Genomic DNA, 18,869 nt, shown 5'->3' with positions numbered 1-18,869 from the left:
AGGTGGGGGAACAGTAAGAGATTCTGCACTGGGACTCAGGAGCTTTAGGTAAGGTCCCTGGTTGACCTCTCTTGTCATTCTAATCAGTTATGTATCTTTTAAAGAAAGGTGATCCCAAAAAAGGTTGTCTTCTTACCCTACTAAACGCCATGACAAAACATCTCCCTGTGTAAACAGTGATGCCCTCCAGCTGCAAAATTCTGAATTTATAGAAACAATATTAGTGACCATATTGATTGTCTTCGCATTGTCCAGAAACATTTAATTTCTTTAACAGCTTACCATATTGCCTCATTCAGACATCCATGAATCACATACATGTTCTATCTGCATTTTTCATGTATAGAACATGTACCCATTAAAGTCCATGTATCTGCAAAAATAATCATGACATCATGTCCTTTTTTATCAGAAACATGGATCAAAATTACCCATACAAGTCTATGGGTCTGTGAAAATCACCGACAGCACACGGATGGCATCAGTGTACAGGCCATGTGTTGTCTATTATTAACATTGTGATGGATAGGAGACGCTTTATAATCTATTTATTTATCCATACGTTAAAATCACTGACAAAACACTAATGGTAAAAACTAACACTCACCAAACACTGATGGAAATCAGATCTAAATCACTGATGAAGAACAGTCCGTGTTTTTACCTACTTGAAAAATTACAGACATCTGAATGACGCCTAAGAGGACAACTCACAGACTGATGCTTCTGGGTACTCCGTTTTAGGTGGTGATTATATAAAGGGGAAAACTGACCGACTTCTATAGCCATGCCCCAAAACACCCTACACATGGGTCTCTGTGTGTGTGTGTTGTTGTGTTGCTGCTGCGGACACCTTCAGGTTCAGTTCTGCCACAATTTGTGTTGCATTGGACCCCTTTAAACCCACGACGAGGAAACCAGACAAGTTTGCAAAAAATAAAGTCCTTTTTACTAACGGTAAAACTTATGTATAGAGGGTAGCAGAAAATAAGCTTGTTGATTTCTTTTGCACAATACAGAAGCAAGGTCTCGATCCATACAAGTGTATTGAGCGAGTCTGCGCCCACTAGACGGCCGCGCCTATTAGACGGCTTCTGCTCAGGACAGGAGTATGCGTATCGCATACATCACCGCCGTTCCCGGCACAGAAACTAAAGAATCATCCCAGCACACAGTCCGTGCGCTGGGTGGATTCAAATGTCTGCAGTAACACAGAGTGACTGCAGACTTTTCATTTTAGACCGGATGACCCCCTTAAAACAACAGGGGTCTTCAGAGGGGGTGTTAACCATCTTCTCCACCTTTACAATTACATCACATATTTGATGGCATTCTTGTTGGAGCAGTAAAAGACATGGCTGTATACAGTCATGGCCAAAAGTGTTGGCACCCTTGAAATTGTCCCAGAAAATGAAGTATTTCTCCCAGAAAATTATTGCAACTACTCATGTCTTGTTATACACATATTAATTTCCTTTGTGTGTAATAGAACAGCACAAAAAACTGAGGAAAAAAAAAATTGGACATCATTTCACACAAAACCCCAAAAATGGACATGACAAAATGGTTGGCATCTTTCCAAAATTGTGGGTAAACTACTTTGTTTCATGTATGTCATGCTCATTCAAACTTACCTGTGGCAAGTAACAAACCTGTGGCTTGTTCAAACTCACCTGTGGGTAATATGAAAATCACACCTGAAACCAGATAAAAAGGGGAGAAGTTGACTCAATCTTTGCATTGAACAGAAAGAGGAGAAGAGAACTGTCTGAGGACTTGAGAACCAAAATTGTTGAAAAATATCAACAATTTCATGGTTACAAGTCCATCTCCAGAGATCTTGATGTTGCTTTTTCCACAGTGCGCAACATAATCAAGAAGTTTACAACACATGGCACTGTAGCTAATCTCCCTGGTTTGGACGGCAGAGAAAAATTGATGAAAGGTTGAAACGCAGGATAGTCCGGTTCGTGCATAAGCAGTCCCAATCAAGTTCCAAAGAAATTCAAGCTGTCCTGCAGGCTCAGCGTGCATCAGTGTAAGTGTGAACTATTCATCAACATTTGAATGAATTGAAACTCTATGGTAGGAGACCCAGGAGGACCTCACTGCTGACACAGAGACATAAAAAAGCTAGACTGCAATTTGCAAAAGTGTACTTGAGTAAGCCAGTGTCCTTAGGGGAAAGTGTCTTGTGGACAGATGAGACCAAGATAGAGCTTATTTAAAAAAAGACACATCATTCTACTGTTTACCAAAAATGGAATGAGGCCTACAAAAAAAAGAGCACAGTACCTACAGTCAAATATGGTGGAGGTTCAAAGATGTTTTGGGGTTATTTTGCTTCTTCTGGCCCTGGGCACCTTGACTGTGAGCAAGGCATCATGAAATCTGAATATTACCATAGGACTTGGGGTTGCAATGTAGTGCCCAGTGTCAGAAAACTGGGTTTGCGTCCTAGGTCATGGGTCTACCAGGAGGACAATGACCCCAAATATACTTCAAGAAGCACACAGAAATGGATAGAAACAAAGCGCTGGAGAGTTCTGAAGTGGCAGCAATGAGTCGTGATCTAAATCCCATTGAACACATGTGGAGAGATTTTAAAATTGCTGTTGGGAGAAGGCACCCTTCACATATAAGTGACCTGGGCCTGTTTGCAAAAGAAGAGTGGTCCAAAATTCCAGTTGAGAGGTGTAAAAACTTGTTGATTGTTATAGGAAGCAATTGATTGCAGTTATTTATTCCAAAGGATGTGCAACCAAATATTAAGTTGAGGGTGCCAACAATTTTGTCCAGCCCATTTTTGGGGTTTTGTGTGAAATTATGTCCAATTTGCCTTTTTTTCTGTTTTTTTGAGTTGTTCCAATACACGCAAATGAAATAAACAAGTGTATAAGAAAACATGTGAAATTCCAATAATTTTCTGGGAGAAATACTTCAATTTCTAGAACAATTTCAAGGAAGCCAACACATTTGGCCATGACTGTATAGAGGAAGGACTTGAAGGTCTTGAGTCCTAGTTCCAAATGTGTAGATAGGCCAACCTCCTAACCTCTGAGAGCACTGCTGTATGTGATGAGAAAATGTTGTATATGATGTGAACAACATAAAAATGCAACATAACCTTCTCTATCCCACGGACTGTAATTATCATTTGCTCCGTAATTACACAATATATAGTGTCACTGTTTGTCATTTCTTTCACATGCCCCTTATGCAGGAATTCCCTTGAGTGCAGGAGGTGTCCTCTTACAGTTCTGTTGCACGGCATACCCTCAAGGAAGTATGGAAATCTTGAAATCCCCTTGTTGCATCCTATTCACAATAACAATTGTACTACTTACCGTTGGTATATATTTCCTAATTCATGTTTACTGAAAGCAGGACGGTTTCTGGTTTGGGAAAACACAATTTCCCCAACTGAAGTTTGTTTAAAAGAAAACAAAACAAAATATACTTTACTCACCCTTCCCACTGACACTCCACCGTACTGACGTCACATCAGTGAGCTCGGTGGCTCAGCCCGTAGACGGCATTAGTTGCTGAACTCACTGGCTATTGATGTGACATCAGCAATGTAGACAATTACAGACACTAGGAGCAGTCACAGAGACTCAGTGCTGGACCTGAGGAGGGTGAGTAAGGTGCAGTTAGTACTTTTTAAAACAAATTGCAGTCAAGAGAGGATGTTTTCAGAAACAGGAAAACCCTTTTAATTTGATTATCCTGAAATGCTAGCCAGCCGAACATTCGGCTAACCATTGATTCCAGTTTCTGTGACTGCAGGTAAAGCTCACATTATTACTGTGGCCATTTCAATAGAAATTAGTATCACACTGGGATTGGCCATTGAAAGTCAACATACTTGAGCCATGTCTCCTGTGAGGATATGAAGAAACCCATTGTTCTGCATGCTGATAAACTGCTGTCAGAAGTAGCGTCATCTGCCTCGCCTCACTGAAATAAATGAGACAAGCATGCAGGGATAGAAAAGGGTCTATAAGCCATCTTACATGTGGCATTACTGCACCAAAATCCACATGGAAGAAATGCAGAATTTTGCAGCAGAGTTGACAGGGGTGAAAAACTATTATCCATGTGCATCCTCAATATTTTTAGCTAAATGGCCATGTAAAGGGAAATGGAGGATTTGGTGCTTGTCTATAGAACTACAAAGCTTCAGTCCATAATACACCGTATACAACTATGAATATGTAAAAAAAGAAGCCACATTGGAACAAAGTCTAGCGTTTTAGAATTGACATATTGAGAAAAGGCACTTTTTTTATTTAGCTGATCTAGACACAAGTTTCTCACGAGGCCCTGGATAGCTTTCATAGCAGAAAGTGGCTCCTTGCACTTCCCCAGCGCTCTGAATGTCTCCCAACAAGATGAACTACAGCCAGTTACCATATGTGTTCTAATTCTCAATTGCCATACATCAATGTAAAAAAAAGAAACACTTCTTTTTTTATTTTATTTTATTTTTTACATTTTCATAGAGACAATCACATAAATTTCACAGGTGAAATAAAATCTATATATCCTAATAAACATTATGCTGAGTGTCAATATCACACCTACCTTATGTGGTGCATCATTAGGCAATGCCCTACCTATTAAGCCTTATTCCCTTCAGTATGCCTGTGGCAGTTACCTGACAAGCATTGTTTTCTTACTGGAGATTTAAGAATCTGTACTTAATGATCCTACTTCCCTTCCTGCACTAGAAGTCACCTCTCTCCATCTACTGACGTCCAGGTGAACCTGTGATAGATTTGGGTTATAGACAGGAGCCATTCTGTGGAGCCCGAGCTTCAGTGTGATGGTGAAAGCAGCCGCCTGGACCAATGAGGAGGCAGGAGGTGTGTTTCAGACCACCTGAGACCCCCTGTAGACACTGTAGCTAAAGTGTAGCCACAGTTTACAGCTCTGCTATAATGCAGCTGGGCTAAAAAGCATCTAAGCAGTAATATCTTTGGAAATAAATAAGGGCTTCACCCACTTGAAATATATTTAGCTCATAGACTCACTGAGATATAAAATAAATCTGAGGAGCACTGAAGCTGGATAGATCCAGCAATCTGGTTAGCCGAGTACAGTTTGTAGTAAACAGCTTGCAGACATGCGCTACTTGCCTTTTACACTGACCACCTCTGGTAGACTACAGAAGTGGCCGGTAAACTTGGCAATGAGTTGTAAGCTATAGAATTAAAAATTCCTCCATTCTTGAAAACAGAGGTAAATTTCCAAGTTGCTTTTTTGAACAAGTACTTTTACTCATTTAATAAGACGAGACAACCATTTTGAAGGGAACATTTAACCTACAAAAATACCTTTTAACAGAAAAGATATAGTGGTAATATACAGGTGAATAGCATGTAAATCATATTGGGCTGCAGTCACACATCTGCTTAAGCGTTACTATCGGAGAGACACTAACTGGAGACATGGATCTGTTTTTAAATAGAATATTTGTGTGGCTCAATGAATCTCTATGAGAAACAAACGGATGAGAAAAAAATTAATGTAACTAGAATGCTACTATGATGACATCTGAGAAAATAATTAATCCATTTCTCTCGGATGGTAACACTCACATGTATGAATGTAGCCCAAGGGAGATAAAAGCAACTCTCCAACTTCAAACACAATGATTTTACATTTCTCATACATAGTCACCATACCTGGCGCCCTCCATTCTGCAGCCTCTACTTCCCTTGTCAGATCTCTGGTCCATTCTCCTATCCTCCACAATCAACCACACCTCCCCTGCCATTCCCTGCTTGGGATGGATACAGTACCATTGTCATCAGTGGTAGTCCAGGTTACACCACTTGAAAGGCAAGGGAGATGTGGTTCAGAGTTTTCACAGGACTCCTCATGCCACATTGGTGGACATTTTGGAGAAGATTAATGGAGAGAATGAAGAGCACCAGGTATAGTGACTATACATGAGAAATGTATACCTAGATTTATGTTTTGTTGGTGGCAGGTAACTTTTTTAATAAATGTTCAAATAAAATGGCTTCATTTGTGCCAAAGAAACCCTGAAATAGAGTTGTGTGCCTCCGTTATCAAGATGAAGTGGCTAAGTGGAAAGGCACATGGTAGAGCTGGTGGGAATCAATATGCGGGACCAGGTCTGTCAGCCGTGTCAGTGATCTGTGGTCACTGGACGGAAACTCTGAGATTCACCTCTTACAAGACGGCATCCTCGGCTCTTCTTTTGATTTGCCAGCCTGGCCCAAACAGCCACAGATGTTGACAAGTCAGTGGCAATTTTTAGGGCTGATGGCCAATGGACTAGGTCCTATGAATCAATTCGTACCAACGCTAGTGCATGGTTTAAAATGCACCATCATGTGCCAGAATTGCACCAACATTTTGGTGTAGAATAATTGGATAAACTAATCCAGCCAAAGAGTGTTGCAAAGTTAGACAAAACTGCCCAAATTTATCATCTACCATGGGCCACTGAGGCAAATTTTGAACATTTACGTCTTTAAAGTCTACGTCTTTAAGTTTATGGGCCCCAATTCAACAAGCAGTTTTCATCTGTTTTATGTCATAAAACTGCTTGAAACTTCCAAAATTTTTGCATAAATTCTAGCTGCACTAAATTTTTGCAACTTTTGGTGTTTTGACGCGAGTTCCTGACTAGAATACATTTCTTGCAGTGAAAGATGTGTCAAAGTCAGGCGCAGGAGTCTTAGTTAAACTTGCACATCTTGCTCCAGTGCTACTTCAGGTGCTTTCATCAAAACTGGCATGCAAAAAATCAGTATGATTAATTGGGGTCATGGTGTTTAACTGGATTAGGATTAAGACCCCCATACATACTAAATCTGTCCTTCTAAAGTATATGGTAGCTTTTCCTGACACAAAGATGGGATTGAGAAGGACTGTGCAGTTTGAATTCAAAGCTTGGTTCTTCTATTTTCCCTGGCAATAACCCCCCCATCAGAAGTGTCTACGTAGAGACTTTCTCCTCGCTCCCCAATGAACCCTTTTGTCCCCTTTTTCAAGCTAGATGTGTATATGCACATGGTAATCAGGAGAGAGAGATTTTGCCAAAGCAAACACTCTTATTCATTACCACAATAATTTTATTGAAGCTTTATTGTGGAGTAATAAAAAAAGGATACCTTTGTTTTATGTGCAATGTAGATATTATATTAAACATAAAAATCCAACCCCTTCAATAATACACCTGAACCCCAAGCCTTAGAAGCACCACCATTAAATAGACAAAAAGTGTCTCTAGGTTAATGGGTGTAGTCAATTGTCATGTAAAATAATTGTTTTTATGGGTGTTGTTCTATAAGATCCCACATACTTTTAAGTAAAAGCTTACCCCAGCTAAAAGTCCATATCGGGTGTTCTAGATTCAACAGTGATAATTACAATAATGAGGCTAGGGTTGGTCAGTGAATCAAATAGTCCATAATTGACACAATTGTAGCATAAACTATAAACTGAATGTAATGATTGAGTGATTAGAAACCAAAATTAAATGTATTTAACTAGTGGGAATTAAAAGGTTATTCCAACAATGACTATACTATTTACAAAGCACATATGTGACTCAATGACTATTTTTAATATACAGTAGAAACCCAATATAAAGTTCCTTTCTTGCACCTTGTTGTCTTTTTCTCATCTCCTTCTGCCTATCTGTGCATCCAGATTCCCAGAGCTGACTGCACAATCCTTTTCTTATCTGATAAAACAACATTTCCTGGCAGCACACTGCTTTTCCTCAGTGCTGCAGGACCCTCCCTCTGCTCTCTCGTGTGCTGCCTGATAGAGATAGAAAGATATATATCAATATCTAGATAAGAGAGACTGAAAGAGAGAGAGAAAAAAAGAGGATGAGGGAAAAAAAATAATGACAAATGAGAGAAAAACAGAAACAGCTGAAGAAAAAAAGGAATACATAGAAAAGAGGAGCTAGTGTAGTATGCTAGTTATTGTTACTATGTTATCTTATCACTGTTATTACAAACATGATTTTCTAAAACAATTCATAAGGTTACTTGAAAAAATCTCTATCTATAATTAAACTGTTGAGTTGGCGTAGAAACATTGCATACATTTTTTTTTTTTTACTTACAATATGCCCTGGGATGTTCTAGTCTCCTAGCAAGGGAAGGCGAAGCATATGCCATTTTCATTTACATGGATGGGGTGACCCATTATTTGATTTCTATTTACAGACTCTGCATTTCATTGACGGTCATGGGGATCTTCGGAGCGTGATCATGCTCTCGCCTGTATGCAGAGCATAGCATAGCTGGGCAGTGCTATAACCCAGCTGTCAGATCATTGAGGATGCCAATAGGATGTCTTGAGGCGATCTTATTAGACTGGGTCATTAGGTGTATTTGTTTTTCATGAATTAACCATTAGGTGCATCTGCAGCTGGTATCAGTGGGATGTTCAGAGCATGATCCCTCACACTGACATTGAGAGCTAAACATAGCATAGCTGAGCTGTGCTACAACCCGACTGTCAAATCAATGAAGACGTTGGAAGAGGTTCATCTTCGCATGCTTGATCAACAGCATTAGAACTACTGAAGGACGAATCCAATTGTAAAACAAAGTACAGGGTAGCCTTATTAGTGAGAATAGGTTGTATTGACACACACTGTATTATTAATTCTATATACACAGGAAACCAAGACCATATTATGATTTTGGTAATAACCCCTTAACAGGTTTATTAGAAGCTCACTTAAGAAAATAAACCAGCCGAAAAGATAGTTTAATGGGTAAATGTATTACTTCAGTCTCCATCCTTTCAGCTAGAGGGCTTGCCATATTTTATGTAACCTATTATTACTTTTTGTAAATTTGTTACACAATATAAGGAACCTAAATGGTAATAATTCATGATCTGAGGTAAAGACTGGGTGGAATCTAACTGAAGGAAGAAGGAAGATTGCTACATTACTCTGCGAGTTTAGACATTTGCTGTCTGTGTGCCAAATGAAAGTCATTCCAGGTAAACCCTGAACAAGCTTTAACACAGACATTTCTTAGAGCAGGGTGACATCATTATAAAGTAAAATAGACGGTGACAATCTCATTTTGAGCAATAGAAGATGTATGTAGTCCACACCAAAGGAAAAGAATAGATTACACCAGGCATTATTCTAGCTCAATCCCCAGACTTTAGCTCTAAAATATGAAGCTCGACGTTAGAAACATGCTTACTATAGGTCAGAAAATGTAAAGGTGTCCATCACTAAACCATATACAAAACTCTTAAATTACCAAACAAATGAAATAAAAAGTTCTGAAATCGCAGAGGCAAAAAACCTCCCAGCTATCAGCACTTCCATAATTGTGAATTGGGGACCAAGACTGGCGTAGGTCAAGCTGTGCCAGTCTTGATGAAGTAGACGAGGTGGTAAATTTTTTAAGAGGCGCAATTTCTGATTGACGTGCTCCGCACCAGAAATGCTACTCCAGTCAAGGATGGAAGTAGCATTTCTGGCATAAAAAATGTTGCCACTTTTCATGATTCGGACGGCCGGGCGTGACCATGCCCCAGCTCCACTGATTTCAACGGAGCTGATCCAAAGTAACATGAAAATGACAAGAGTCGCAGATTTTTTGTGCAACTCCGTGTCAATGAATTGGCCCCTTAATCTTTAGAAAAAAGGTGAGGCTAAGCTGTAAAACGCCAAGTGAATAGCTTAATTAGATTGCAGCTAGCACAATTCTTGTATACAACTAGACAGCAGATATGATAATTAGCAAAGGCAGCTTCTACTACCATATCCCCACTTTTCTTGGCTGTGTATAGATCTGATAAAGACATTTCTAGAATTACTAATATTTCAATTACACATTACAGAAACGATTTTAGAAAAGTTTAATTTTGTCACTGTTTGCCTTTGCCATAATGTCCTATCTCCACCAATATGCCAATCTCATGTTCGCTAGTATTTTACTACTTTCTTTGCTAAACTTACGGGTCAAGACTCAAAATTAACAGTCTCCAATCATCTCTACCCATAGCCATATCACAAAATCACAAAACCTAACAGTTTAGAGGACACCAACTCACATTATTACAGTCAATAATGGCCGCTATAAGTTCATTTCTGCCAAAAGGTATTTTAAGGGGAGCTAAGTGACTAGTAGATTCAGCCTGTCTCAGAAGATATAATATCAAACAATTTTTCCCCCAATGTCACCCTAAAATTGGTCATAAATGTGTAAAAGCTAGTAGCTGAACAAGCTGTTAGGCAACAGCTATCTCAATCAACTCCATAATTAAAGAGGTTGTCCACTACTTTATCATTGATGACCTATCCCAAAGATAGGTCATTAATGTCTGATTGGTCGGGGTCCGACACCCAGCTCCCCCACCGATCAGCTGCTCTTGGTGTCGGCAGCCAATAGGAGGCAGATGTGCAGTACCCGGCCACTATCAGAAGACAGAGCAGCTTATCAATTGAGCATTCCCAGCCACAGAGAACAGCTGATAGGCGGGGGTGCTGGGTGTCGGACCCCAACATTGATGACCTATGTTAATGATAGGTCATCTATGATAAAGTAGTTGACAACCTCTTTAACATGCATGCTCCACTTGGCTGGGTGAACAAAGGATGGTAGTGAAGAAATCCAGCATGCTCCCATCCAGCAAAACTTCTGTATTTAGAGGTAGCTGGGGAGACTCAAACACATTAGGTGGATTTGGCTGATGTGAGTCCAATGTCTATGGCCAGCTCAAAGGTGGCCGTAAACCATAAAGGGAGTCTGTCAGTCCATAATAACTGCTCATACATATACACTGTGCCCTCCCTGGAGTTATTGCACCTTCGTAGCTACTTGTTTTCTATCTACCTACACCCTCCTCTGACTCCTGTAAAAAAACAGAACTGTCATCCAAGGAGAAGGGGGACATAGATGGGTGGGAAGATTCACTGAATTGTTCGGCCACACCAAGGGTGCACTTGGTTTGAACAGTCATTTTGTGCTGGCAGACTCCAATTAAATAGCAGCTTGGTAGGCTTTATGATTAAATCTGATATGGAAAAAAAATAGCCAATGTGGAGTCAGCACTATTGATGTCTGTAGATGGATAGCGATGGGCAGAACGTGTAGTGTGAATGAGTGGGAACAATACATGTGACTAGTAGTCGTATATGGGTTTTGATGAAACTATTATATTTTTGCTGATTTGCAATCCTTCTTAGTCTTACATAATGTGCAGAGCTATGATACATCCTTTCAGTAAGTCTTGTGCACTGACGTAGAACATGAAGCCCACTCTATACCAATGAATGGAACCATTTGTTGATCAGATGACCACAACAATCTGTTACAACGTTGCTGTCCTCCCTTTCCCGCATACTTAACAGTAATGTCAATGGGCTGCATTCACTATTGATATCATGGTAAGAGAGTGCTCACTAAGAACTGTGCATTACTGTGAGAGAAAGAGTTGGCACGGCCTGTCCACCAGATAAGAAAACAATAAAACATGTTAGTGTTTGCCCTGAATAACAGAAAACTCTAAACTAAACCCTCAATAATTTATGGCTGGGATGGTGCAAAAATGCTTCTAACCAACCGTTAAATGGAGGGCTGTGAAGAGTTACATTATTTCTCTTTTTATGTGGTTGTTTCTAGGTGAAATTAGGATAAGTAACCATTTTATATTTGATACTGATGGTCCATCCTCACTATCAGATCACTGGTGATCCATCCCTCTGCACCCTCACCGATTAGGCTGATGGGGTTATGGCCTTGGTACAGGCAAAGAAGGAAGGGGCTATGCCTTTTACTATTTACCATGCAATGTACAATCAATGAAAACCTGTCTCATCGCTCACTTGTTTCCGAGGATTATATGTCCAGTCCAAATAAGAAGATCATGGTTCCGGTTCCAAATGTTTATTGTATTTTTTAATAAACATTAGAGATTTTAATTGAACCTCTATAATGCTGGACTGCTTCAGGTTTATCCTTGTGCCGCAAATTCGTTAATTTTTCAGAGTAAGCTGTCGTGTATGTGTGAAGGAGGAATAACACTAATTCTGGTCATTATATGACTTGTATCAAGTATTATTTATGGTTTTCCCCTCTGCAGAATGTATTCACTAGAAGCTGTAAAAATGTAATTTTCTACTTCCTAACTGTTCCCTTTTCCTTTCTTCATAGACTTATATAGGCAGCAGGAGTAGTTTTATGACTTAATGAAGACAGACCTGAAGACAGATTTGAGCAGTTTTTAAAAATACCGTAAATGATCAGTACAGAAGACGGGAGAATGATAGATAAATGGGGAAAGGATCCTAAATATGAACCTCTTTATTTAGTGCTAATATTTAAGGTCCTTACCAAAGGTAATTATGCATAGCAGCCTATAGACACGCCCCCAGAGAACCTGTTAGCCACGCCCCCTTGTAAAAACTGTAAGAATTAGCACTAAATAAAAGGCCCATGTCTCTGGAACTGTATGGCCGATTAAAAAAATTTATTAAAAATAATAGAATAGTCAGGGTTGCAGTGGGTCAAAAACTGGCCACTTTTGACCTGATGACCGGTCCTCTTTAATGCGTTAACTCTATGGTTATGCAGAAGGTTTGGTGCTTTGTATCAGGAAAACAGCTGCCAATACCTCAACGATGTAATGTAATGCTAAGCACGGGTTGTCGGGCCCAAAACATGGCGTTAAATGTCGGATGTATACCCTAAGACTAATAAATATATTAGTTTTAGTAACATTTGTGTTTTTATTTTACAGGTGTTTTATTCCGAATGTGTATGCAGCTCTCTTTACGGCTGCCCTTGTGCCATTGGTTTGCCTTGTAGTTGTACTTGTAGTTTTCATCCACGCATACCAAGTCACACAGCAATGGAAAGCATATGATGACGTGTTCAGAGGCAGGCCCAATGCCACAGGTACACTATTTCTTTGTTCACTACTATCTCCACAATCTACAATCAGGCAGTATTCTCTGATCAGAGTTTGATTAGTGTTTGATCATAATGTGGTCCGATTCTCTCTGATGAGGAATAGATGTAAAAAAATATTCAACATCTTCTCCATCCTGTCTGTCCATGAAAATCGGACCTCACTCAGATATCATCCAAGTGCAGTCCGTTTTTTTCTCACGGACTCATTGACTTGCATGGCCGTGGCCGAGTGCGATCCGAATATTGGATGAAAATCGTGCATGCTGCATCTGTCTGATCTGACAGATCTGTCCGAGGAAAAAATCAGACATGTGCGCGGCCCCATACAATAACATTAGTCCAAGTGCGATACGATAATTTGTCGGATTGAGCTTGGAACGAAAATACGGTCGTCTGCACGAGCCATTAATACGAGGCTACTTATATAAGGCTACGTTTGCTGTATGTACCAAGAAAGCTTCTGGAATATATGCCCAAGGTACACATAGTCCCCAGAGTGTTCTTTTAGCCTCTGTCGGCAAAATATGCCAGACTGAACTATTCCCTACACAGTATACTGTAAAAAATATACCATGAAGTACAGCTGCTTCTCACAAAATTAGAATGTCATTAAAAAGTTAATTTATTTCAGTTCTTCAATACAAAAAGTGAAACTCGTATATTATATAGAGTCATTACAAACAGAGTGATCTATTTCAAGTGTTTATTTCTATTAATGTTGATGATTATGGCTTACAGCCAATGAAAACACAAAAGTCATTATCTCAGTAAATTAGAATACTTTATAACAACAGCTTGAAAAATGTTTTTAAAATCTGAAATGTTGGCCTACAGAAATGTATGTTCAGTAAATGCACTCAATACTTGGTCGGGGCTCCTTTTGCATCAATTACTGCACCAATGCGGCGTGGCATGGAGGCGATCAGTATGTGGCACTGCTGAGGTGTTACGGAAGCCCAGGTTGCTTTGATAGCAGCCTTCAGGTCATCTGCATTGTTGGGTCTGGTGTCTCTCATCTTCCTCTTAACAATACCCCATAGATTCTCTATGGGGTTAAGGTCAGGTGAGTTTTCTGGCCAATCAAGCACAGTGATACTGTTGTTTTTAAACCAGGTATTGGTACTTTTGGCAGTGTGGACAGGTGCCAAGTCCTGCTGGAGAATGAAATTTCCATTCCCAAAAAGCTTGTCGGCAGAGGGAAACATGAAGTGCTCTAAAATTTCCTGGTAGACGGCTGCGCTGACTTTGGTCTTGATAAAACACAGTGGACCTACACCAGCAGATGACATGGCTCCCCAAACCATCACTGATTGTGGAAACTTCACACTAGACCTCAAGCAGCTTGGATTGTGGCCTCTCCACTCTTCCTCCAGACTCTGGGACCTTGATTTCCAAATGAAATGCAAAATTTACTTTCATCTGAAAACAACACCTTGGACCACTGAGCAAAAGTCCAGGTCTTTTTCTCCTTAGCCCAGGTAAGACGCTTCTGGCGTTGTCTATTGGTCATGAGTGGCTTGACACAATGAATGCGAGACTTGTAGCCCATGTCCTGGATACGTCTGTGTGTGGTGGCTCTTGAAGCAATGACTCCAGCAGCAGTCCACTCCTTGTGAATCTCCCCCAAATTTTTGAGTGGCCTTTTCTTAACAATCCTTTCAAGGCTGCGGTTATCCCGGTTGCTTGTGCACCTTTTTCTACCACATTTTTTCCTTCCACTCAACTTTCCATTAATATGCTTGGATACAGCACCCTGTGAACAGCCAGCTTCTTTAGCAATGACTTTTTGTGGCTTACCCTCCTTGTGGAGTGTGTCAATGACTGCCTTCAGGACATATGTCAAATCATCAGTCTTCCCCATGATTGTGGAACCTACTGAAACAGACTAAGGGACCTTTTTAAACGTGTAAGAAGCCTTTGCAAGTATTTTTTGTTAATTATTCTAATTTACTGAGATAATGACTTTTGTGTTTTCATTGGCTGTAACCCATAATCATCAACATTAACAGAAATAAACACTTGAAATAGATCACTCTGTGTGTAATGACTGTATATAATATATGAGTTTCACTTTTTGTATTGAAGAACTGAAATAAATTAACTTTTTGATGATATTCTAATTTTGTGAGAAGCACCTGTATGTGATTTTTTTTTTAACAGGGGAGCCTTTGGCTGACAGAGGCCACTGAGTGCCACCCATTCTAAGTACATAGCCGAAGTTTCCGTAGAGAAATCATTTTGATGTAAAACGCGAATGGGCGCTGCAGAATGCCGTGTGAAAAGAGCCTTAGTAAGACAATGCAGAAACAGATTTTAAATTTTTGCATTCATTAACAATAAATGTGTGGGAATAGTGTGAACAGAGCCTTTAAGTTACCGACAGGAAGAATCCACATCTGCAAAAACTGTTGCGGATTTCATACAGATTGCACGTACAGCTCACCGTTTGCGCTGCATCTGCTACATAAATTGGCCAACGCTGTAGATTTTTAAAATCTCATCCACAATATTACTACAGCAGGTTCTCTGTACCGGAAAACCCAGATGGAAAATCCACTTCATATCTGAACTTTGTGAACATACCCTAAAGGGAGTATGAGATTAGAAAAATATGGCTACTTTTTTACCCCATTTTTTAACCTTCTGCCCACATTTTTATGGCATATGTGATGAGTTCTCCCTCACCTTAAGCGTTTTAAGAATGACAGTCAGACAGCTGAAGCACCTAATAATAGATAGTAATTTAAACACAGAATTTAATCTTTCTCCAGGCACTAAATTCTCCATTTTCATAACAAACCGTACCTGAAAACTCCACTCCACAAAATGTATTATTTCTTAGAAGTTCAGGTGATGTTTCCCAGAAATCTTGTTTGTGTGTCCTTTATGCCTTATGGTGATGACTGCAAAATATATTATACTGTCTCTCTGCTGCAGAAGAAAAGTAAAGAGACTGTTTGCATGCTGTCAACCATATGCATACATAAATCACGTGGTATAACTAGCGTTACCAGTACATGGGCTTCCTGCAATAATAATAGTGTTTATTGCTATGGCGCCAACATATTCTGCCTTGCCTTACAATTGGGAAAATAACATACACATAAAATGAAAATTAATACAAAGCAGCTGATCACACAATTATACAAAAGGTTTGAGACTCCTGGCCAAAAGAGCTTGCACTCTAAATGTATATTACTCAACCACTCATTACATATAGCGTCGGCTTTGAGCATAGCTAAAGCTGGCCGTACAGATGGCAGATATGTCTGCAGAATGTTCGTTTGGCAAACAGCTAACTCTCGTGGCTCCCCCATACACATAAACGCTTGGCTTTGTCAATGGGGAGAAAGGAGAAAGCTGCCGCCATACGCCTCTGACAGTGTCTTTTCTCCCCAGAAAACAAAAGGATCCTGCGTTGAAATTCCAATTTCCCGATCCTTCTCTCCACTGTCAGAGTAGAGTCAAAGGGACCCCATAAATTTCAGATAGTCACCTGGTCTCCCCAAAATCTGCGGGTCTCGAGGACATTTCTGTAAAGGGTATAGGGGCCTTAAAGCACCACTTCAGCATTTTTTTCTTAATTCGGCACTGGACTGGTGCTACTAACATAAGTTTCCTGTCCCTAGCATTATACTTACCAGCCACTGTCTTCATCTCTTCCCAGCACTGCTCTGGTCAAGCGCCACCATATTGTGACCACAATTTCTGACTGATCAGAAGTCCGAGGTAACAGTCACAAGCTCTCAATGTAAGTCTATGAGAGCCTCGTTCTGGCCTCGTTCTGGCTCTCATAAACTTACATTGAGTAGTGATCCGGATCGATCCACCAGGTCACAAATTGCTGGAAACCAGCCAGATAAAAGATAAAGATGGCGGCTGGTAAGTATAAGACAGGGAACCAGGGACAGTGAACCTAGATTAGTAGTACCACTCCAGCTTTGCAATAACAAAAAATGCTTAAGTGGTGCTTTAAGGCTCTTTGCTTGTTCTTTATTCTCAGATTAGTGCCTTGAGGTCAGCACCCAAGTCTGGCCATACACTAGATGGCTGACAGGCAAACGACAACTATCTCAGCCAACACTCCTATACACAAGAGCACTCAGGCGGCTGAGTGCTCCTATGTTCTGTATGATAAAGCTGCCGGCTGACTTATCAGATGACGGCTTATCTCAGGGAGAAAAATGCAACTGGAAATTGGACATATGTGATCATCAACATCTCAACATCTCACCCAAACATCAGTCGGCTGGCGTGCGCATATACATGAGTTGGGAAAACGGTTATCCCCTGATGAAGCCACCGCTGTAGTGACGATATTTGTGGGGTTGTGTTTTTTTAACCTCCTCTGTGTATATTAGTACACTGTCACCTCTTGGTCACTGGTTACAACTTCTGATCTTATAATAGGGTCATAGGAATAACGGTTTTCACAACTATTTGGTGATATGTGACCTTCCCTCTTTGTGAATTGTGCCTACAGCATTTTGCTCTAAAATATTGCTGTATTATCTGTATTAGCACTTTAATTATTAATAGATCAGATTTGTACTGTATGTACACATTATCATATGTCTTGGTGATATTTTTCCTGAGGTCTTGACCATTACTGTATTATGGTGTGGTTTGTTGTTACTTATAAGTGTGCTTTTTTGTTTTTAAACTTTGCATGTTTGTCCAGTCTTTTTCTCAATAAAATTATGTTGATACTGAATTGATGCTCCTTCTCTATACATACTCTCTTTTCTCTGGTTGTGGTACTAGTCTGATTTTGGTATGTGACGAGTCGAGCAGTAGTTTATATTAGGTGGTGCCCTCCTTTTCCTTAAGTAACTCTTTAAATTACTCATAATTATCATATCCCAGATCGGATTGTAAAAATACATTCAGACATATAACCTTCGATCAGTTTTTTCTCCCCTGTGATATTTTTTAACATTTGCTATATATTATCTCTGACAAGAGTTTAAACATATGAAGTAAACACAGAGTTTTGACAAATAACACCCTAGGGCAGCAGTAGTGAACCTATGGCACACGTGCCAGAGGGGACCCCCAGAACCCTCCCTTTGGGCACGCGCCTCAGCGCTAGATCTGCTATCACTGTCCTCAGCACGTGCACCGTCTCCTTAGACTGTGCGCCGTTCCATCAGCCCGCGCGCCGCCCCATCAGCCAGGGCGCCTGCTACCCTATCAGCCCGCGCCTGCTGCCCTGTCTGTTGTCCACTGCCCCTGTCTGTTCTCCGCTGCCCCTGTCTGTTCTCTGCTGCCCCTGTCTATTCTCTGCTGCCCCTGTCTATTCTCCGCTGCCCCTGTCTGTTCTCCGCTGCCCCTGTGTGTTCTCCGCTGCCCCTGCCTGCTCTTGACTGCCCCTGCCTTTTCTCAGCTGCCTCTGCCTGCTCTCAGATGCCCCTACCTGTTCTCTGCTGCCTCTGCCTGCTCTCGGCTGTTCCTGCCTGCTCTCGGCTGCCCCTGCCTGCTCTCTGCTGCCCCTGTCTGTTCTCTGCTGCCCCTGTCTGTTCTCTGCTGCCCCCGTCTGTCTTCTGCCCCTGTCTGTTCTCTGCTGCCCCTGTCTGTTCTCAGTTTCCCCTGTCTGTCTTCTGCCCCTGTCTGTCTTCTGCTGCCCCTGTCTGTCTTCTGCTGCCCCTGTCTGTCCTCTGCTGCCCTTCTCTGTTCTCTGCTGCCCCTGTCTGTTCTCAGTTTCCGGTGTCTGTCTTATACTACCCCTGTCCGTCCTCTGCTGCCCCTGTCTGTTCTCTGCTGCCCCTGTCTGTTCTCTGCTGCCCCTGTCTGTCTTCTGCTGCCCCTGTCTGTCTTCTGCTGCCCCTGTCTGTCTTCTGCTGCCCCTGTCTGTTCTCTGCTGCCCCTGTCTGTTCTCTGCTGCCCCTGTCTGTTCTCGGTTGCCCCTGTCTGTCTTCTGCTGCC

General features: G+C 41.0%; 1 protein-coding gene and 1 long non-coding RNA gene across 5 annotated transcripts in view; one reads left to right on the top strand and one right to left on the bottom strand.

Annotated features, from left to right (window-relative positions):
• ADGRV1 (adhesion G protein-coupled receptor V1) overlaps positions 1-18,869 on the top strand; it is a 627,077-nt gene that overhangs the window by 592,573 nt on the left and 15,635 nt on the right. For all 4 annotated transcript variants that reach the window (XR_012320105.1, XM_073678624.1, XM_073678616.1 and 1 more), the window contains one exon: positions 12,772-12,929. Coding sequence is in view for 3 of the 4 variants with exons in the window: in XM_073678624.1 (XP_073534725.1) it covers positions 12,772-12,929 (158 nt within the window). In the remaining variant the exon portion in view is untranslated. The remainder of the gene's footprint in view (positions 1-12,771; positions 12,930-18,869) is intronic.
• Positions 1-18,869, bottom strand: part of LOC141265490 (uncharacterized) — a 40,978-nt gene that overhangs the window by 15,156 nt on the left and 6,953 nt on the right. Inside the window, exon 2 of the long non-coding RNA XR_012320106.1 lies at positions 15,750-15,875. This is a non-coding gene — a long non-coding RNA (uncharacterized lncRNA). The remainder of the gene's footprint in view (positions 1-15,749; positions 15,876-18,869) is intronic.

The sequence above is a fragment of the Phyllobates terribilis genome, unplaced genomic scaffold (genome assembly GCF_046119375.1).
Source record: "Phyllobates terribilis strain yellow unplaced genomic scaffold, ASM4611937v1 Scaffold_1__5_contigs__length_1240528914, whole genome shotgun sequence".
Taxonomy (NCBI): Eukaryota; Metazoa; Chordata; class Amphibia; order Anura; family Dendrobatidae; genus Phyllobates; species Phyllobates terribilis.
The sequence above is the reverse complement of the archived record's forward strand: the minus strand, read 5'-3'. Positions and strand labels throughout refer to the sequence as shown.